Here is a 23,609-nt window from a genome sequence, read left to right on the forward strand (position 1 = left end):
TGCTTGCTTCTTTTCAACCCAGGGAAGCAGGGAAGTTTCGTCTTGTTCTTAAGTTTTCCCTGCACTGGTTTCTTGGCTCCCTCTTGGGTATTGCTCCTATTTTTATGCCTTGCTCTTTACACTTGTTTCTCTATTCATTAAATTACTCCACACCTAATAACTTTATTTGCTAACCTGCTGCTAGATTAATGTATATTCCTTCGTACTATCCTTTAAACACAATCCTATAGTCCTTGCCAACTGTCCTGGGTATGAAGTTAAACCCCCTTGCTTTATGGCCTTGTAGTGATATGTGCTTGACCAGCATGCTTTCTTGGCACCGCTGGCCTCCAGATGGTGCTTCTTGTCACTTTGAGTATTGTATTCAACTTTCCTTAAATAATACCATCAAAGATCTCCACTCACAGACCCTGTTATTGCGTGTCCTATATGATGAACTTCTGTGTAAACAGAAGGAGCTTTGCACATAACGTTATGTTATTAGAATGTGTGCTTTGGCACCACTGCCATTTGCATGGTCTCCAAACATTCTGGTACAAAGTGGGTGGGTTTTGATAGCTGTGAGGAGGGGGAAAGGCGAGAGTGCTTTCTGTTGAGTTTGCTGATCTTAAGTACAGTGAGCGCTGCATGCTTGTAAGCTTTCAAGGTGTGCAGCATAGCAGGCATTGAAAGCTTTGGGTGTGTTAGGAAGGGGTGAGTATTTTGGTTTCAGTTAGAGGTGTATGTTTATAGTGTTAAATGTTTGGGAAGAAGTTTTTTTTCCCCTCAAAGCTGTGGCAGTGGCTGGTGTGTATATCGTGAGTAAGGTGGATAGAAATTGATTGAGGTTGTCAAAAGTTGGTTAGTGTTCTTAGGGTGTGTGCAGTGCTTTCAAATTATTGGTCTTGCTTTCTGTTATATTATGGTGAGAGGTGCAAAGAAGAGAGGTGTCAGTTGTATTTTTAGCCTTCTAAGGTTTGAAGAGGATGCAAGAGCTTAAAGTAGGAATTTTGCAGTTTTGTGGAAGGTTAGTGGGTATCCAACGTTTTTTCATTTGGAGGTGAAGGAAATAGTAAAGTGAAGGCCATAACTAAGACAAGGAATGCAAGGTTTGGAGCACAGAATTTTTAGGGCAATGGTGATCGGTCAAACGCGTTCCTGCTGTCATTTGTAAATCACAAAACCAAAAACATAGCATTCTATCTCAAGCTACACATACATCTGGCCGTCATTAAATACTGCTACTTCCGATTATTAGCGATTTGTTGAATGCTCGTGCTTCCTTAAACGGATTAAAAGGTATCTGAGTTCTTGTCTGTAGATGATCTTTGAATAGGTAAAGGCAAGGGGAACCATTAGAGACATGTCCGCTGTTTCAAACAGTTGACTACAAGATGTTTTTTTCCAAAGTCTTATTCTATTTGTAAACGTTCATTCCTGAGAAAGGTTAATCTGAACGTTTATGGTGCTACCAATAAACCATAGGACCAGGACCGGTGTGATGCACTGTAAGCCTTCTAGTCAAGCAGGTGTTGAGAGTGTTCCTTAAAGATTCGGCTTTTAAGTCTTGATTTTCTTTTTTTGGTGTAAGTGTTCAGAAGCAATTAGCCTATAGGGGTACATGTTCAGCTCGGCTGTCTTTCACTAGATAATGCAAACAAATGAAAAGGTCCTATTTTTGTAGTCATGCAAATCTTTCTATGTGAGGGGCGTGGCATTGGGATTGCTCAACCCCTGACACTGTTTTTCTATTTTTACCCCTTCACATCTATCTGCAGCAGCGGAAATGTGCCTTATGCTCTGTAATGTGGGTGAGACTTTCCACTAGCAATGCCCACTACAGAACATGATTTCATGTGGTCTATTCTGAAATCCTGTCTACATTTGATGGTGTGTCTGTAGACTGTCACTGTGTAGGCATAATGTGCCCACAAGACATCAAGATATGTCACGCCACTGGAGTTTGTGATGTACCAGGTGATCATGGATTTTTTAAAATGTTAATCTGACTAAACCACCACCCTCCATTTTAATGTTGTTGCTGGTATTCCTATTAGCCCATTGTTGTATAATGCTCTTCTGCTTCTCAAAGTTAGCTCTGTGCTGAAAAAAGATCCACAATTCATAAAATAAAGATAAACCAATCGCACCTTCCAATGTCTATGCACTTTACTTTTGTCACTTTCCTGTAAATGCTTTTGTTTTCACTATGCAATTTCTAGGTTGCATTTTTGTTTTCTGCAACCAACAATGAAAATAAGCTTAAACAAAACGTTCTTTATTGATTGGCCTGTTCATATAGTGTCAAGCCCCTAAATTGATAACCAGTCATGGGTTGGTTGGATTGTTTACAGATTTTTCTACAGATTCTTTCTGGACCAGATGTTAATACGTGTTGCGCTTTGCAGGATTAGGCCTGGCTAAATAGATTTAGGGCCTCATTACACGGACGGCGGTAAGGGTTAACGGTCACCGTTAATGGCAACGGTGACCGTTAACCCTTACCGCCGTACTACGAGGTCCCTTTGCGGGTTGGAGGATTTAACGCCTGCTTCTTGCAGGCGTTAAAATCCAACCCGCTAATGGACCTCGGAGCTAATTACGGCACCGCAAAACTGCGGTGCCGTAATTAGCGCCTTCCCCATTTCCATAGAGCCCTATGGGGCAGAAATGGGAATGGGGAAGGGCAATGACGGAAAGGGGATTTACTGCCCCTCCAACCTTGGAATGGGGCGGTAAATCCCCTTTCCGCCAAGGCGGTGCCGGTATTTTACCGGCATGAGCCATGGCGCTAATAGCGCCATGGCTCACCGCCTACCGTGTAATGAGGCCCTTAGCCAAACCCAGAATAACAAAATGTTCATGGTATTCGTGATTCACAAAAAATTGTAAAACTTTCTAGAATTTATACGGGGGTCTGATTTGTCAGGGTGTGCAAGGTCCGTTCTTCTGAACTTTCCATCAGAAGTTTGTAGAGAGGCAGAATACTGGTGACTGTTAATGTTTTACAGCTTCTTTTGAGGTGATAAAGTAGGGTGATTTATCAAGAGAATTTTAGACAGAAGAAATGTTGCATTTATTTTTCAGAAAGAGTGAGGGAAAGAGAATGAACTATTATTTGAAAAGTATATTTTACCTTGGTGTCACAGAAGGTCCGGCTTTTGCCTCTGGAGTGTTGTCTTTCAACGCAATGCCAGAAGATACTGTACCATCTTTATTTCTTTTGTGCTTCATCGATTACACATCACAGCGAGAACTGCATTTAGTTTGCACTTGATTTTGCCACTACTTTGGTGGATGTACAATTGTTTAGAGGGGTTGCTGTTAGCAAGCAGGCAATAGAACTGGTAGGAGGCATTTTGCACTAGATCGGGGTCTGCAACCTTTGGCTCACCAGATGTTTTGGACTGCAACTATATCAGCCCTAGCCAGTATAGTCAATGGTGAGGCATCAAGGGAGTTGTAGTGCGCACTGAGGCCTCTGGGCGTGTTGTGTATTAAAAGCAATAAATAATAATAGTCCAAAACATCTGGTTTGCCACTAGTTGCAGACCCCTGCATCAGATGCTTTATGGACTACACAATATGTTATGTTGTTTGATTTATACTACGCACTGCTGCCATTTGCTTGGTCTCCAAAGGCTCACGTGACTCTGTCAGAAAAGTGGGTAGGGTTGGTTAGTGAGGGAGAGTGGGATATTATAGAGGTTGAGCTCATCTATTGATGCGTTCAGAACCAGGAGAAACTGGCGTCTGTGCGTGTGAGCTTTCTAGGGGTGCTTTATGTACACTGGGCTTGTTGTTTCTGGAAAGGGGGCATCCAGTGTCTGTGTTTGTTATCTGCAGATATTTGGATTGTAGTATGATTAGAGAGGGATGTGTGATTGGGGTGTTTTTGGTGGGTTGCTTCACTAGCACTCTGGGCATTTGTAGTACGTGAGAGTTGTGGGGATGTGGAAAAGAGAGAAAGGGGGTGGTTAGTTTGCTTCATGTGATCTCTGGGTGTTAAGTAGTTTTATTGTCGGTACTTCATTCTGTATTGTCCCATGTTGCTTTGGTCCAGGTGTATGGTTTGTAGAGGCGGGCATCTGTTTTATCTCAGTCAGTTGAATAGCTAGGTGGAATTCTATTGTTCTTATTTCTTTTGGTATCGAGTTCCATAGTTGGACTATCAGATAGGAAAAGGCAGTTCGTCCGAATGTTCTTTTCTTGTAGTCAATACCATAATAGAGAGCCGTCCAGGGTTTGTTTACTCATGTTTTTCCACTACTTTAGGTGAAATGTTAAATTGATTTCAGTAGGATGGTGGTGGTGTGCCTTGCAACTGGCAGTCTGTTCTGGTGTGAGATGCCCCACACCACCTGCTTTTCTACTTGGAGCGTATTCAAGCCTCTAAGTTAACTCTAGATTATGCTCCCACTTGATTGTGCCACTATTTTTTAGGAAGATTATGCTTTTTTGAGGGTGGGTATGAGCCATGACACATATAGGTTGTCTCGGTGCTTGACACAATAAACCACTTGTGTGAGGAACATGTTCCAGGTGCTTCTTTCAATAAATATCAAATGAAATCCCTTCAGACCTGAACAAAATTTTCAAATGTTGACCATAGCATAGGCCTTTTATTTCCCCGTCTATAGATCTGTCAGGTTGATGCCTGCTGAACTTGCTCGTATAGGTCAGTAGGCCACAAATGTTATCCTTCCATGTCGTTTCAGGTTTAAAAAAGGGCAGAATTACAGCCTTAAATGTCTTGTCCCTGCATTGGAGAAAGGATGTGTACAGAAGATGTATTCTGAATGCCCACACAAGGGGCCTCATCACGAGTTGAGCGGTATCCCAACTGGAATACTGGCCAACTTTGTGTTACTGTCCACCCATCCGGTGGTATTACTGCCGGATCACGGGTTGGATGGTAAACATTATTCCCCATTGGGGAATGTTCGGCGCAATTACTGCTGGCGGTATTACTGTGCGGTAATTGCACCAAAAATGAGCAATTTTCCGGTGTGCTTACCCCCAGCTCTGAGCTGTGGGTAAATACGCCATACTCCTGATTGGGTAGACCCTTAAATGCAGTGCTAACCCCGTTACCACTTGTAAAATATCAATAAATAATCATTATAACTCTTTTGTTGAGTCTAACAAATAATGAAGCACCCGAGTATTTATGCGCAGCGAGCAAGAGTTTATTTTGTAACAGCTGCAACTATTTTGTCAATTTGGTGTAAAGACACCCTTTGAGCTGAACTCTTGTTGCGTCTGTCCATTCACAAAGCATTTAAATACAAGTTGGAACACAGATTACATTTCAACAGCTATTCACTTTGCTATAATTAAACTTCGACCAGGGTCTCACAGTCCCTGCTACAGCTGCTTCTAGCTATTTCAACATTATCCTGTATTTTCTCTAAGACCCCCAAGCCCAACAGCTGCGACTTGGCAAGGACATTCTGTGTGTTTGCAGGGTGAAGCTATTTAAAACATGTTCGTAGTTAACGGTTTCACAAGAGAATTTATATTAAACGCTGGCAAAAACTTCAAATATAATGCTTATTGCTAAAAATCTATCCTTTTTTTTAACAATTCTCTATGTACTAATTTTAATCACTTAACTTAATTTTCCACATCTATAGCTAACATCTCCTGAAACACATCATTTGAGCTGGGCTTTTGAGTTATTTGTGATTTGAGACATGAGGCTAATGCACGGCGCAAGGCAGGCATACAATTAATACATAAACATCTAAAAAGAAACATAGCTAATAGAATACAAATAACAGAAAATAGTTTCCACCCAAATGTAGTTATTAAGGACCATAAAGATCCACTCATATCTAGTGTACCAGTGGGGAAATGTGCCTGACCTGCAATACTCTGCAGATTATTAATGGCATGCCACACTGAGGCAGAAAGGTCATGTATAAATGAATAACATTGTTCTTAAAGCTACAAGGCATACAGCTTTTAACTCAATAGTGATATTAATAAGGGCATCTGATGTTTCATTTAAAGTGGCTTTGAGCAGTCGTGACAATCTGCGTACATCTCTGGAATGAACAGATGGGCCATACCATGGAACAATTGCTTTAAGGATATCTGTCATTACATGTGGTCCATTATCATCCTGTACTACATAACGCTTTGGCCGTGGGGGAGAAGACCAATGGCTATCTTTCACTGTCACAGCAGGCAGCACAAACCCCATATAACATCGGCCTGCCCAGTTAGCAGGTAACCAAGAATACGCATTCGTAGCGCAAATAAAATACACTGATTCCCCTATACAGAAAGGGTCTTGGAACACTTAATCTGCCAGGTGCAATGTATAGTTACAATTCTAGGTAAACCCCATATCCCTTGTACCACTGCTGGAGATGCACATACTGCCGAAGACAGTATTGTTTTTTATATGGAGAGTAGGTGCATGGGAAGGCAGTTGAGAGGCTTGATGCTATATGATGACACATTCATAAGAAAAGACCATTGCTGCCATTCCCTTGATAGGTTAATCATGGGGAAACTCTGTTGGGCATAGTGACACCCTCACAACCCCCATTATTAAGAAGGTTCTAATTAAGATACCGATATGGAATTTCTGGCATGTAATGCTTGCTGCCACCTATTTTTGCATATCTGCTAGCAAAAGGGGGTCCTCTCCTGGCAACAGCTATATGCGGCGCATAACATGAGGTGGAGAATGGTAGTCAGAGCTGCTGCAATGGCAGACCTTCACCAGCATAGGCTGGGTAATTTAGACAGATATAACAATCAATTATGTTGATGATTTCATGTGTGTTATGTAGCAGTGAAACACAAGTATTTTTCTCCATACATTTCTCCCTGTGATATTTTTGCACAGTGTATAAAGTAGACACTGCAATAGGGGTATTGGAGATAGCTGGATACACAATACACTCTACCAATAACCACCCCCAATAACACATAGTGTGATAAAAATCAACATCACATAAATACAAGTTTTGGTTGTGTACCATGTTTTTGTTTCCTCTTTGGATGAACTGTCATGGAGTGATATAATGTCATTCTCTTGCCATTGCATATTGTCAACCACATGATTGGTAAGGCAAAGGAACAGGCTGCAATTAAACTGCAATTTTGTGGAGTGCCTTTTTTTCGTTCCTATCTCACCCCTTAGATAGTCCAAAAGACGGTGGGCTTGCCACCTGGCTGCTATTCTGCAGAACAATTCATTTTTTCACAGTTTGTAGTTCCGTTTAGAGCTTACTGGGTCTCTAGTTGTATCTTCTTTCTTCTGTTGGTCCACTAATGTCCTCGGGCACACCTTTTTAATAATAATCGTCACTAGTATCACCACAAGAGGGGGCTTTTGGGTTTCCTTACTGGGCAATGTAATATCCACAAGGGCAGGTATCAATGTGCAGGGTGCACGCTTCACGTGACTGGTGTGGATCCAGCTTTTATGGCCACTGCACTTCACAGCAGTCTGAGTGGTCAGTAGCACCTGCGCCGGGCCTTTCCATCTGGATTGCAGCGAAGATGTTCAGTGAAATTCTTCCCAAAAAAACAGCCACCTGGTTGAATACTGTGGGCTGGCCCCTACAGTGGTTTTGCCAATGTATCAGTGACCTGTTTGCGAAGAACAGATAATGTTTTAGTCAATTCCTCACAGTTATCTATCAACAGAGAGTAAGGTACAGTACTTAAACGCTTTGGATTTGGCACACCCCACACATTAGCGGACCGGCCCTGAATGCACAATATTTCTCATTGAGAGCAATGCTAGCGAAAGTGCATCTACCCATCCTAGGGTGCTGGCGCAGACTGTTGCCAGATGCCTAATGCCTTACATCCCAAATCCATAGTGGTATTCAACAACGTGAACACTGTTATCACTTCAAACTGTTTGTGGCAACCCAAATTGGGGTAAATATTCCTTAACCAACACTTTGCAGTGCTCAAAGCAGTATTATCTTTTAATGGGACTGCTTCTACCCATTTTCTGAACGTACATACTACTACTAATGCACATATCTTTTCTTAACATGGAGGCAATTCAATAAAGTCCATGTGCAGGGCTTCAAATGGGAACTCTGGAGGTCTACAAGGTCCCTTTTGTGCACCTTCTCCCTTACTAATATTGCGAACAGCACAAATATGAAAGTTTCTACAATACACAATGCTGATTGCCTTCATTTAGTGTTACTCCATACTGTGGTTTGCAGACTAAACATACCATCTGCCCCTACATGAGATGGACCATGGGCATGAGACAACATTAGGGGTATATATTTATTCGGTAACTTCCATCTATGTTCATTCTGTGAATCCACCCAACACCCATCAATACATGTCCCATGCAGTTTCCAATCCTATAACTCTTGCTCAGTGGCCTCAGCCTGAATGTTTCGCTCTGTCTCAATTCTTTGGATCCCTTTGGTATAACGGTTATTGGTGCTCTGCCGAACAAGGGGCGGTGCCTTCCCCAAGGTCAGGATGCTGTTTGACAATTTAGCCATGTGCTGGGCTAAGCCTCCCGCAAATGCCTTGTAGAACCCTGCTGTTTAACCATCGTTGCCAGCGGCCTTCCCCACCTTAAAACCGCTAATGGCTCTCAGTACTTCTTCCTGTGTGATCGGTTTCTCCAGGTCCGTGACCTCACTTTCTTGTACGGTTGGGAGAGAGACCGCCCTCAAATATCTGTCAAGCTTCCCCCTCCTCCAACTCCCTCTCTTTTCTATACATTTGCTCATAGTGTCAAATTCCTGGATAACTTCACCCGTAGTAGAGTGCGATTGTCCCCCCGAGTCCACAACTTCTGAGATCCACCTGTTCGCTCTCTGACCTCTAAGTCTCGATGCCAACAGGGCGGATGCCTTGTCCCCCTTCTCATAGTATCTTTGTTTAAGGAACTCTAGGCCTGAGCCCACATTCCCCACTTCAAGTTCCCTTAACTCACTTTGTTTCTCCCTTGCCATTCTCAGGTTGTTATTGTCCTTCTTCCCTCCCTCGTGTACCTCGGCTTCCAGCCTGCAGATCTCCCCCCCTCAATGTCCCTGTTCGGTGGATTCTAACCCTCTCATTTGAGGCACCCTCCCTTATCAAAAGGCCTCTCCAGGTGGCTATAGCTGCCTTCCTGACCGTGCATAGCTCTACCTCTCCGGTGTCATTTAGTCTTAAGTATTCCTCTATGGCTTCTCTCATTTCCTTGGCAAAGGCCAGGTCCTTTTAATAGGATATCATTACAGCACGACTAGCTAATGGGACTGATTTCACTGGTTGTTACTCTATGGGCATGTTGATAGTGAACAAACCAGTAGTATATCCTCGTTCGGGACCCATGGACCGGGGAAAAGAAAGTAAAGCCTCTTGTAGCTGGGTGGCATTCCCTTCAAATATCAATTTAACCCTCATCTTTTATGTATCCGAGGAGGCACCCTTCCCCTTATGCACCACCACCTACGGGGGTACCCTGACCCCCACTGTGATCCATGAACTGATCTGGCCACATGTTAAAGTCTCCTCCCAACAAGAGGAGTCCCACCGTACGGGTGAGCATCTCTAGCATGACTCCATGTAGGAACTGAGACTAGCCCATGTTGGGGCAGTACATTGTGGCGATGGTCACCAGAACTCCCTCAATAGTCCCAGACACCACCAGGGTCCTCCCGTCTTCCCTCCTCCAAACCTGTGGGCCAGCTATACAAATCCTCCATTTAATGAGGATACCCTCTCCTCCCTTCTTGGTAGGCCCTGATGCCCAGAAAGTCTGCCCAACTGGGATGCGCCTTTCCTCCCCTCAAATCAACCTCATCTATTGGACCAGCAGCACGTCTAGACACCAGCTTTGAAACTCCCTGCCCAGCAGTGAGCGCTTAGTGGGGAAATTCAGGCTCTTGACATTTAAAGTCCCCAGCTTCAGGACATCCGCTCGGGCCCCCTACATCAAGTTGTGCCATTCTGAAAATGACTCCAGTATCCTGACCACACTATTATCCTCGGGCCCCTGGTATTCATTTGTTTCTGGACTGTCCCCCTCACCTGCTCTCCTCTCCAGCTGTTCCCAGGATATTCAGCCACAGTGCTGGCACGTTTCTGTGGTGTGACGCTGTGGGCCTTGTGGGCATGGGGGGAGGAATTCGCTTTACAGCTGGTGGCGTTCCTGTTGTACTCCACGGGCCACTCCCTGCCCCATGTCCTCACCCAGGTAGGTCTGGGTGGTGCAAGGTTCGCCTCCCCTCCTCAATTCACCTCCTGGGCCCAGGGGAGCTCCTCACCTCAGGCACTGTTCAGGTCTGGAGTTTATGGCTAGCTGCATGGTTCGGGTCCCTCCATGATGAAATCTCGACTTGCTGCTGTGCATTCTCGGCTCACCCGAGGCTCCTGACTCAGTGTTACTAGGGCCTGTCCTTGCCTGACTGTCCCGACCGTGGGCGGGGCAATCCAACCTCCGCCCTGCAACAATTGTGCACTGCTGGCTTGCGCTGCTCCAGTTTCATGGGGGATCGGGTCTCTCTACATCCCGCTGTAACTGGGCAGCGTCGGCGCTTTGCCAATTCCTGGGCAGGATTCTGGCTGGACTTGTGGATGCTGAAGGCTCCTGTACTGGTGCTGCCGAGGCCCAGCCCGGCCTCCCTGTGCTAGTCTCTGGCGGGAGGTGCGTGAATCTCCTCAGCTCTGCACACTGGGTGTGTCAGTCTCTGCTGATCTTACCTCGTGGAGTGGCATGGCTCATAATATCGGGGGGGGGGGGGCCGTTATCCTCGCAAAACGAGGGTGTGTGCTGGAGCTCTGTCTTTACGCGGCCATCATGGTCCACGCCCCTTGGTGGTCTCCATGCATTACTTTCGATTCATCCGATGGGAGGAGTAGCAATGGGGCCGGATTTAAAGTGTTGCATCATTGTATGGCAATATTTGGGGCCAATAAGGTCACCTTATATCTTGTCAACCTGGCATTTGTCAGGGGCTGTGTTTTAGTTCTATTCAATATATAGCAATTGCATGTGGCACAGACAATGTAACTTGGTGTCCCAATATTATGGCATTGGCTTGTTTCATAGAAATGGCTGCAACCGCCACACCCCTTAAACACTTTAGAAGTGCTTTTGCCACTGGGTCCAATGTGGAAGAAAAATATGCACATGGTCTATTTTTTCCCCTTGTTGTTGAGTTAGTACAGATAATGCACAGCTTTGCTTTTCATGCACAAACAATGTAAAGGTTTTAGTATAATCGGGGTGCCCAATGCAGGTGAGTTACACAATTCCGATTTTAGAACATCAAAACTCTCTTGCTGAGAAGCAGTCCATGGCAAGGGAACCGGGGTGCTGCTCAGAGGTAGACCTAACTGGTTTTTCTAAAAGCGAGAAATTGAGAATCCATTGCTTACACAATGAGATCATCCCCAAACAGCCTCTGACATCTTTCTGTGTGATAGGAACAGGTATTTTCATAATGGCCTCTATGCGCTGTGGGTGTGATCTACACTCTTCTTTTGACAACAAATGTTCTAAATAGGTGACCTGAGTTTTGCAAAGCTGCAATTTCTTTAAAGACACTTTATGTCCTAGTAGCGCTAAAAACTGTAACAACCGTACAGTGCAATCGATGCATTGATCTAGGGTATCTGCAGCTATCAACAAATCATCAACATATTGAAGCAGTGTAGTATTTGTAGTTGGTGTGAACATGTCTAGCTGTGTTTCATTGCTTACCTGTAAATACTTGGGCTTTCAGTGTAACCCAGTGGGGCCCTATGGAAGGTGTAGGACCACTCCTTCACATTCAAGACAAATAAATACTTACTTCAACTATCGGAATGCTAAAGAAAATATTTTTCATGTCTATTACCATGAAAATACTGAGCTGAAAGTGATATCATGGTAAACAAGGAAGTAATGTCTGGTACCACTGGATACTGTGGTTGTACAATATTATTAATTGCTCGGAGATCAATTATTAGTCTCCATTGTGCTTGAACACAGGACTTCCCATCAATTTGTTTTTGTACAGGAAGAATTGGGCTGTTACATGGACTACCACAATTTCTTTTAAAATCCCTTAAACTAGAAAATCCTGTATTACAGACTTAATTCCTTTCAGTCTCTCCTTGGGCATTTTATACTGCAGAATCCACTGTAATATTGCAGAATCCACTATCTACTCATAGTCCAAATCTGGGCAGCGGTTTGAGTTGGCCATGTAGACTCATAGGTTTGTATATCATGTTTTAAGGCAAAAATCCTTCTACAAAATAGTGACAAAAGGCTTTCTCTCCCTCTGGCATAGCCATGTACATTCTGCTAAATGAAGTAAAATCTTCTTTTCGTGCAACATATTTTTCAACTGACTCAAGCGAGTCAGTTTATCCCAATTAATTTGTTTGCGGGGAACCACTTGCTGGATACATGTTTCAATGGTGCTGGGAGAGCTATTATTTATTTTGCCAATTCCCCAGTCTTCCCCCTTTCCTCTAATGCCTCCATCACCTCTTCCCACTTTATTACAGGATCTAAACCGTCCTGGATTCTGAATCGGCACCATATATCTGCTGGTAGAATGCATGAACACAACTGATCTATATCTCCCAATGTGAGCGGACCTGTTTTAAGCACCCGGTCTGTCTGGGTGTACCACTGTTCTGGATTTTGTCTAATATCTGGATAATCTTTAGTAAAGGGCAGTAATTCATATGGTTCCAAGGGACATGAACCTGGTGTGTCGGATTATCAGCCTGAAACCCAGGCACTTCTGTCATTGGGAACACTTGAGTTAATATAGACTTTGATGGGGAATGTATGATCCACAATTAAAATGTTGACGTTATTGCAGGACCGAATTTTGCATCAAGTTTATACTCCTTGACTGCTTGGTCTATTTCCTCATAATCATCTGGCAGGGGTTATACTTCATCCCTAGCGTTTATCTTTTTATGAAATTCCCATATTTGTTTGCACAGCCTCTGTTCAATTGTAAATGCAAGCATATCTCGTTCCTGGAGCACATATACTTTAGGATGCTCCACTCCTTCTACCCCATTTTTAACCCATGCTCCTCCTACCTTTTCCGCAGTTTCCATGTCATGGGTTGGAATTCTGTGAGCACAAGGTGGCGAAGAGACCACCTTGTCACTAGGTACTTGATAGGGGGTGGGGGAGGCATTTTAACCATTAAACATTTTAACAATGGGTCTGTCTCATCTTCTAAAGTCATTTTGTTTTGGGTGTCAGGGCTAAGAGGTAAGCCTTGGCTACATACGTACCTTTTATCCTCATTGTATCTTCACAATCATCATCGTCCCAATATTTTTTCATCTCTTTCTGTTCATAAGTGGATGAAACGGATGAGGAGATGGAAATGGTCGAGGGGATGGAACGGACAAAGTGGATGGAACGGACAAATCAAACGGATCGGAGTGGATGAAAAGGATATAGTGGATGAAGGATAGTGTGGATGGAGTGGATGGAAAAAGAATGGAACGGATATATCTCTGTACCTCCTATCTATGCTATGTATATGCTATGTTCCTGTATCCCCATGTTATCTGTATCACATGTTTTCCCTATCCATCCTGTCGCTTTATATACGTATGCCGCTATGTACGCCCCTGTCCTGCTCTCGTGCTTGGTCGCAGGCGCTTTACTGATGACCACCATATCACACTACTACACTTACTCTCTCCTATACACCATCATTCAACTAGAACACAGCTATACTATGACACATTTGGCCTAGCTGTTCTCATACTAACATGACCCCACGAAGAACTTATCATCCTAATAACACACAGCTAGCTGAGCACATACCGGCTAGCCTAGGCGTCCCCTCAGGCCCAACATAGCCAAAACTCAGTCTAGGTATCCACCCTCCAGACTGAACACATCCAACTGATTTCCTCAGCACCACACACTACAGAAGCAGCTATCATGCAACAACCACACCAGCTGCACACACATCCGGTGTGCCCACGCACCATACAACACTTACTCTCTCTACTGACTTTAACTGCGGTTCCCGAGGGCGTTCAACCTACCAGCGCTTTGAGGTCATACCAATGATACATAAGGCGCTATATAAATGCCAAGGAACATAACATAACATATGCATGTGCTTTCCCTTTTTCAGTTTGTGGCTTCTGTTTCTTAATCTGTGCTTCTCTCATGGTTTTTACTTTCTAGAAAAATCTTCCCATTGCTTGTATATTTCCATTTGCAGGGGTCTGATGACCTGCTCCCCCCCTCCTCGAGTCTAGTACTTGCCTTACATATCCTATCTTTTCCTGATCATAACAACCATGTACTGGGAATTACAGGTCAGGGTTGTTGGCAGTGTATTAATGCCATTTTTTCAGAAATATCACTACTGCCTAGCCTTTTTTAATCATTAATTTTCAGCCTGGTGTTCTTTCCAGTGTGGTAGACACATGTTTTTCTAACTCCGGTTGCCTCTTACAACATTTTAATCCCATTTTTTTCTACTTACTTTGTCTAGTTACTTTGTCTACTTACTTTGTGATCACAAAGTTGCGTTGATAATGTCTCACTTAAATGGAGTGTGTCCACAATCAATGCAATCTACAAGCTTATTTCATGATTCATTCATGCCATGTTTTCTAATTTTATATACACCAAGTGTATATTCATTACTAATATGCTTCCTATAGAAACATTACATTACATATTCAACTGTGTTTCCGTATGGCTTATTAACAATATGCTCTCACACGGAACACAGCACTACATATCCAAGTGTGCTTCCTTATCGTTCATTAGGAGTATGCTTTCATAGGGAACCCATCACTACATATCCACGTGTGCTTCCCTATGGTTCATTAACAGTATGTTTTCACAGGCAAGACATCACTACACATCTAAGTGTATTTCTCTATAGGTCATTTAACAGTATGCCTTGTATAGGAAATACATTTCATTCTTAAAATATCAGATCATACAATATTATTGTGGAACGGTCTTGCCCCTTTTTCTGCAGTCTTCTGTTCCAATGCTTCACCAGGAATGTAAATAATCTTTTAACAGAGAGAGGGGATCCACAGTTGCAGAGATCGGGTGTCAAACAGGTTGGCTGGTAAAACAAAGTGTGGCTGCTAGGCAGGCTTCTTGTCCTGATAACAGCAGTGCACTCCACCCCTGACTACTGGCCTTGCCTGCCATCTGATCATGGCAGCTTAGTCCAACTGGATATTTCTGCAATGAGGTCCCATCTGGGGTGTCAATTGTAAAATATCATGTAATAATAATCATTTATAATTCTATTGTGTTGAGTCTAACAAATAATGAAGCACCCGAACTTAGTATTTATGCTCAGCGAGCAAGAGTTTATGTTGTAACAGCTGCAGCTATTTAGTCAGTTTGGTGTAAAGACACCCTCTGAGCTGAACTCTTGTTGAGTCTGTCCATTCACAAAGTATTTAAATACAAGTTGGAACACAGATTACAGCATTCACTTTGCTATAACTAAACTGCAGCCATGGTTTTGCATTCCCTGCTACAGCTGTGACTCGCCATTTTAACATCCTGTACGTGCTCTAAGATCCCCATGCCCAACAGCTGTGACTTGGCAAGGACATTCTGTGTGTTTGCAAGCTGAAGCTATTTGAAATATGTTCACAGTTAACTGTTTCACAAGAAAATGTATGTTAAACACTGGCAAAAACTGCAGATATGCGTATTGCTAACACACCGCATTTAAGAGCTACCGCCCAACTTGTGATGATGCCCAATGCAACCTGGCTTACAAAGGGTTTGTAGCCCATGGACATAAAAACATATTTGCAAATGTTAGTTGACTTGGGGTACCTTCAACACAGTTAGCATGTCGTAGTTTAACCTTAGTCTCTAATACATTTTGCCCCCGGTGATCTGTGTATATGCAGTGAGAAGGTAAGTGGGGGCTAGGAGCACAGCCAATCAGGCTCCTTTATTCGTGGGATGATGCTTCCAAGCCCAAGCTCAGCGTGTGTTCTTTGGATCTTGATGGCTGTCTCCCCACCCTGCTATCTTCTAGACACCCACACTTTCCCTTTTTTTAATAATCCCAAGCCCCCTCCCCAACCGCACTTACCTGATTGTGGCGGTGTCACTGCCTGCTGCCGCTGCAGCTTCACTGCATTTCGCTTATCAGGCCGCCATGGTAATGGAAGAGGGGCTCCGCATGGAGCCCCGCCTTGTACAACCATGGTGGCCATCTTGGAAAAGTATTTTCATTTATTGAACGGGACGCGCCCTGTGTTACGGCTTTGGTAACTGCTAATCACGTTATTAACCCAGTCCATAGGCTACACTGCGGGGTAACCTCTCGGAGCCCTCCTTAACTGCCCTCGCTTCACCTGGGCCATTAATTCTGGCTGCCAAGCTGTTATCCCCTGTTGTAGACAGTTGAATGGGTTAATAACGCAGTATAGGTTTCCATGGAACTGTAGCTCACTAGCGCACCTTTTCTCTTCATATTGCAATATATACTATGGCCTCTCACTACCTGCGACATTTGGGCAATCATCAAGAACTGAAACTGGACATTATACAGAAAATATCTGTATACTGAGTGCTTTGGGATCGAACACAACACAAAATGGTTTCTTCTATCCACAATAATAAATTGGACCTAAAAAATCAATACATTTTATCGTATAATGCTGGTAGATATGTTGCCACTTTGGAATATCATTCTATAATGGCATAAAATATATGTGCTGTACTGTTGATTTACTTTTTGGCTTGATACATCTTTATTTTTTTTTAATTGCTTCTGTTGCATGCTTAAACTACTGATAGGTTGTTGGCTTGGTTCAGCTGCTGCTCTGCCCCTGTATGATCTGCCTTACATACTCTCCATGTTAAAGGCTGTTGCTGGCTGGACGGCATCTCAGAACTCACTAAAGCCTTTTGAAAGCTCATGTGGACAAGCAGCAATGTGCCCTATAAGTCCATGCGGTGAGAGACCAGAGTGCAGGTTCTGCAGGGATGTGTTGAGGGGCCAGTGGAGGATTCAACTACTGTACGTGTGGCAGAAGGGGGTTTACTTGAAGGCGTGGGGTTCCAAATCTTTAATTGTATGCTAAGGGGAGTGGCTTTGGTGAGTCGCCCATTTCAGAATAGGTCTTTGTCCCACTGCCTTTGAGTTCTGTGGCATTGATTTCATGATGACAATAGTAAGGATATGAACAAACCAGTATGTTCACCCCTTCACCAAAAGAGAACATTGGAGGGGTCTTTGACACCGCCACTAATACCACGTTCAACTCTGGCATTGAATGTTATACTTCAGGCAGGGAGGGGCTACATGAAGCCCATAGCCCATTGTAATATAGCAACAAGGATCAACTTTTACGAGTGCTTGCTTGCTGACTAGCGGCAGGAATCCCCACAAATATCTGTGTCCCCTTCACCCTAAAAGAAGTCTTCTCACCTGATGGCTCTCTTCCGAACTCCTACTGTGCTGGGTTCCAACGGGGGCATGTCATGAGGAACTGTCTGAGTTGCTCCCCTGTGAAATGCATACAAAAGTGTCTGAGTTGTCAGGATATGCTTTGAGGCTGCTGAAACGGCCTCTGATTTGGGGGACTAGGGGAGTGGGTGCATTTCTTTGGACTCATTCAGTCATACACATTTACTTACATACACATACAACATACCTCTCTCATTCATGTGCATGCTCAAACATACACTCATTCCTCCCACATTCAGCCAGGCACACATTCACATTTTTTTTTCTTACCTGCAGCCCCAGTCCAAAATCTGCTCCTACAGTTCCTGCAGCGCCTCTGTGCAAAATGAACAAGAGGCAGGGAGGGCTTCCCAGTTCCTACACTTGCGTGCAGGAGCTGTGGTGCTCCCTGGAGTACGCCCGGGAAGCTCTTAATGTACAGGGAATCACAGGAGCACACTCTCCCATTCAGAGCTCCATCCCCAATGGGCCATGCAAGGCTGGGGAAGCAAAACACCTCTGGCCTTGCCTGGCTCATTGGACATTCACTCTGGGGTGCGAATTGTCAAAGGGAAACCGAGTTTCCCTTTGGCAGTTCACGCCCGCCCAGGAGCTCTCCCTCAGCTTCGTGTTGCAGCTGAGGGAGTGCTCGGTGTTTTTACTGGGTTGACTTGGCGACTCCTCCAAAATGGGTGGGTCGAATCCCTGTTGCCCGTTCTAGACATGCCACCCCTGATTGACAGCATAGGGAGCCAAGCAGAAAGACCTGTTTCCCCTTTTTTTCTCCAATTTTTATAATTAAATACAGACGTAAAACAGATTGATTTCACTCTGTATTTATGTGTGAAGATCAGTAAAAACAGAAAACGGACAGCCTTGTATTTGGAAGAAACAAACCGTGCCCCTCCCACATCTAAACTGGAACTTAGGAATAGAGTGGACTAGTGATACTTTCTTGAATTTCGGCGATCCTGACGAGAGGTCCCAGGAAATTGAGTTGAGTTTTAGTGTTTAAATAGGCAATATAACCAGGTGCGGCACGATCCAAGCAAGCACCTACTCTTTCAAAATTCCTTTTTTTTTCTCAGAGAAACCGCAGACGTCGTCTGGCCAGACGTGGCCGGTTGCCAGGTTCTACCCACCACTGCATGTTGCCACATGCTCCCTGCACAGCTGACTGGCCCTCTACAGTCTTGACTATATACATCTGCATGCATGAAACGCTCAGATAAATGCTACTACGAGACTGCGATCAAGTCCACAGCTGAATGTGACTTATTAATGTTCATGCGCAAATAACCAGCAAGGCTGGAGCCAAGGCATAACTGCAAGGGGTGTGAGATCTGAAATCGCGTGGCCGCAGCATGGAAGGACATGTAAAAAAAAAAAAAAAACAATGTCTTTAGGCGCTGGCACCTCTCATCTTTGTGCTTTTTTGTTGTTTCAGCTGGACCTGGAGCCGGAGGGCAAAGTGTTTATTGTGGTTTCGCTAGCGGGGAGCTTCACCGAAGGTAAGACAAAGCTGCTCTTAAAAATGCACCATGTTATAAAGTAACTTTTTGACAAAACATTTCATCATGCATTAGATACATTGCTTCCGAGTGTATTAGGTCTTAGCTGTCACCTTTTTATTTAGTGAAATCGATATGAAAAAAAGTGTATGCTGAATTATTGTTGCCCACTTATATAAAACACGCATGGCATCCCTACTAGTTATGGCTGTCTGATCCCACAGTAGCAAAACCAATGTCATTATAATAGCACATTCTTTTACATAGCGCTTCAGGATGGCTTTCTCTGGCTTCCAACCACTGCGATCAAACATAGTATTAATTATCTACTTGATTTTCGCAGAAAATGCACAAAACCGTGTTTGACATATAAACTGGGATTCAATATAGATGTGAGGAACTTTGTTCTGTTTCGCTGAAAGGCCGAACATTTGTTGCCAAGTTGTACCCCCTGAAGCCAAGTAGTGCATACAAAGGAGACCGCCTCAGCTCTGAGTACATGTGATGCGTGTTCTTTGGCTTTTTAGTTGGCGTTGATATTATGCACCTTAAGTGCTTGCATCCTTTGCTTAGTTCATTTTTTATTTTATTTATCTAAACATTTATAAGGCGCACCTAACCCTCCGGCATCTGGGCGCAACAGACTTAAGAGAATGGTTACAGGTTCAACAAGCTTAAGAGATTGGTTACAATTGTGGCAGACTTAGGAACATGGTTACAGGTAATGCAGATCATATGGAGCAGACTTACGAGATTGGTTACAAAGGTTGCAGCTTCAAGAAAATGGTTACAAGTGATGCAGATCAAATGTGCGGCACCCTTAAGTATATGGTTACAGAATAACACAGCAGTTCTCGGGTAGCCGGGCTAATAATAATGCTATAGGAAACACTCTCAGTGGTATAGGATTCCATATCAATCTTTATGTTTCATAAAGTGTATTACTCTGCATATTACCTGACGCAATGGCATTCAATAAATTGCTCTCTGTCATATAAATGTATGGGACTGACCTGCTGGACTTACTATCTTTCCCACACAACTCTTCTATGAATGATCGCCCCAGTATTTTAAGAGCATATGGCATTTCTTACTTTCATCGGGCACTAAAGTTACTCTTGAAGGCAAACTAAACTTTAGTTTAGAGTGCAAAGAGGTAATTTTGGAGGCAACCCCGCCAATGTTGGCAAAACTAGATGCATTTGGACAGGGCTTAATTTAAAAGGGCAGGGCGCTGGTGCTGTTTATTAATTTTCCGAGTGATAGTGTAGTAATTAAATGGTTTAACACATCATGCAGGGGGAAGAGCCAACCATGTTAGAAATCTCCACTGTGCTTGGACACTCGGCTGCTCAACAAATACTCAAGCTAAGGGTCTGCAGTTTGCCCCCTGCAGATATTTTGTACTACAACACCTCATCATTGAAAATGCTGGCTAAGGCTCATGGGAGTTGTGGTGGGAGGATGCAGACCCCGTAAGAAAGCATACATATCCATCCCCATGCAATAACCCTGGCTTTGATGGTCTCTGGGCAGGAGACCGACCAGCACGTGTTCTTTTCATTTGACGGTTGTGGAGCCCCGTGGATGAGAGCAGATCTGTTTTAAGTGGGAAGACATTAAGAATTATATATTGGTTTTAGAAAGCGCTTTGAACCTTCTCACATGTCTATAAGCATCCAGAAACCCTTATGTGTGTCTGCTTTGTAGACTTTAGTTCAGCAGTTGACTCAGTTATCCGGTTCTAAATTTTGGGATAAGCTGAAGGGGTCAGGCATCAACGCTTCGCTACTTTACTTTATCAGACAACTTTATAATAACACAACGGTACAAGTTTGTTTGTTTCGAGAAAGGGTTCTGTCACCGCCGATTGAGACAAATGTGGGCCTGAAGCAAGGCAGCGCCTTGGCGCCATTACTTTATAATCTGTACATGTCTGATTTAGATAGGGCCTTATCAACTGCGCACAACATTCCCCCTCATTATGGAGGTGAATCAGTAAACGCTCTTAGTTCGCTGATGACATTGTCATCTTGGATAGGACTCCAATAGGCTTACACCGATCGCTGAACAAGCTAATAAGTTATGCTGAAGAGAATGGCTCAAGGATAAACATGCAGAAAACAAAAATAATGGTTTTTGGTAAAAGATCAAAGAAGGGTGTCAAATATAACTGGATACTGGGGATCAAAAAAAGGGGATCAAACGGATTCCTACAGGTACCTGGGGATCGAGGTAAAGACTTCACCCACCTCCACCCACCTTTATGACTCAATAAAGCCCAAGATCTGGTCTAGGTGGTTCGTCTTAAAAAATGTGATTGATAAGTGTTGTGGATGCACTCTGGAGGCAAAATTGATTGCTTATAAGACCCCAATTATTCCTGGGATCACTTATGCTTTGGAGATTTTTCCCAGGCAGGCTATTGGCTAGCTGCCTAATTTAGAGCGTAAAATCTTGAGGTCATTGTTGGGCTAACCCAGCTCAGTTCCAGTGGAGGTGGTAAGACTGGAACTGGGATTGCAATCTCTGATGTCCCATTGGTTGGTTGGCGCCTGTAAATTGTGGGTCGCTATAAAATTTGGTGGGGATCGCAAGACCTCATCAATACATGCAAATGTGCTACACGCAGAACGATACTCTTGTAGTGTCTGGTTTAGAGATCTGGAGAGCGTGGTTCTTGCACACTGTTCAGATATAGCATTATTGTGCTCTTGTGAACAAGATGTACCTGTCTTTTTGCAAAGAAGTGATGCTGGGAGCTGGAATTATGGCAGATTTCTGACCCTTGCTAAGCTAGAAGGAAGGCGCAAATATGTACAGTATACCTATCAGGGGGGCTTTGCTAATGGCCCGAGGCATTACCTGATTAATTGGCGTTTTCTTGCCTTGATCTGGTTTGGCTTATCAATGCGTTTGGACACTTTGCCATTCTTTGGTGTACGGGGAGCCTGTCTGGGCAGACCTTTTAACAGCATTCGTGTCGGCTGTGCAGTACACACATTGAAACTGCACGTCAAATTCTAACTTCATGTCCGAAGTTGTCTCTGTATTATACCAAGGCGTATGCAAACTTTAACCCAAATGAAAGTGATCAATTTTGGTGCCTTTCATTTGCGGCTGACACGTATGTGGTGGTCTCTGCCACTTACCATCTTTGGTTAAGGGTAAAACCCAAGTTGGAGGGAAAATAAGGTGCCTACTGATGTTGACCTGTTGCAACAAGGGCACTAGCAGAAGATCTTTTGAGCCTGTGTCGATGCAATGAAATAAGGGCACTATTGGAGGGTAATTGAGCCTGTGAGGCGGAAAGGGAATGAATGGCTGGTAAATAACTCTTCCTTTTTAACTGCAAGGTTTAGTATGTTTCTTTTATGTGTCTCTTGTTATAAAATGGCTTTGTAAATTAGCTTTTGCTGTTTTATTTCCCTGTATGTATGGGATTTTATCATTTCAACTATGTACAGTAAAACATATTTCATTGTAATTTTGGTAGTGTAAAAAGTTGTTAACAAGAGTAGGCCCTTAATTAAAAAAAAATGATATTGTAAACTGACTTGATCAGCAGGATTAGCTGGGCGCGGTATTATGATAACATAGAGCCAAATTGCCAATTGCTGCTAAGGTACAGAAATGTCAGCAAATTGCAGTCAGACCAGCATTGTGGTGTTTTGTTTTGGTTGGTTGATTTCAAGTGAGAAGTCACAGCATCCCTTTGATCTACCTCTCCTCTCATGAGCTGCCTTGTGTGTTGTGTAATCCTTTGTTTCTGTTGTGGTATAACATTGTCATGCACAGTTCTTTCTTCTTGTTCCAGGAGAAACGGATTGTGTGAGCAGAATTTCTTGGCTACATTTTGCTAAAGGACATTCCTGATTCAAGAAAATGTAGCTGGATGTGTATGTGGGCAAGACAGGCAAATTCTGATATATGCAGGAGAATGATGGAGGTAGTGTGAAAAGAAAGAGGTTCACAGCAGCACTAGATGCCATTGCACCTGTGGGTGACACGTCTTCTTCTTTACCCCCTTTGGGATGACTTGTCACACACAAGATGGTGCTACATCACTATTCATATGACTGGGTGTGATTTGATCGGTGCTTTCTTTACTGTTGGACAGTTTGTATTCATTGGGCCGCATTACAAGTTGGGTGGTATTCCGGCAGTAAATCGAACAGAAAAGCAGATCCTTAACCCCATTAGAGAAGCCACTTGGTTGTGTTTTGTTGGCGAAAAGATTAATTCAAAAGCATTGTCTCTGCCCCTTAGTGATTCTGGGGATGGGGGAAGTATGGCCATTAGATACCTCCATACAGGTCATGCGGGGAGCCATCAAAAACGTAAAGTCTTTTAGGGCACCTGGTTCCAATGGCTTGGCCAACGCGGTCCTCAGGAAGGATGACTACCTTACTTGAAGGCTCCGTTTGACATGGTCTGAAAGGAGCACCCCATCCCGTCCACACGGAGGTAGTCTTTGCTGGTCCTTGTCTTTAAGAGGGGAGACAGAGCTTTGCCAGCAAATTACAGTCTGCTCTCCATGTTGGACGTGACTGGGAAGATGTTTGAGGGACTTGTTTTGAAAGAAATGCCATCTTGGGTCCATGATAAGAGAATTATGTACGATTTCCAGACTGATTTTCGGCCTGGCCTGCTTGATCTTCTCATTTTGGAGGTGTCAAAAAAAGATGCCCCA

At 43.7% G+C, this 23,609-nt stretch overlaps 1 protein-coding gene across 1 annotated transcript in view; it reads left to right on the plus strand.

Annotated features, from left to right (window-relative positions):
• The window catches only part of PRKCH (protein kinase C eta), an 895,425-nt gene that overhangs the window by 190,789 nt on the left and 681,027 nt on the right, over positions 1 to 23,609 (plus strand). Inside the window, exon 2 of the mRNA XM_069638927.1 lies at positions 18,853 to 18,916. Coding sequence (XP_069495028.1) covers positions 18,853 to 18,916 — 64 coding nt within the window. The remainder of the gene's footprint in view (positions 1 to 18,852; positions 18,917 to 23,609) is intronic.

This window comes from Ambystoma mexicanum, chromosome 14, assembly GCF_040938575.1.
Source record: "Ambystoma mexicanum isolate Mex_15411 chromosome 14, UKY_AmexF1_1, whole genome shotgun sequence".
Taxonomy (NCBI): domain Eukaryota; kingdom Metazoa; phylum Chordata; class Amphibia; order Caudata; family Ambystomatidae; genus Ambystoma; species Ambystoma mexicanum.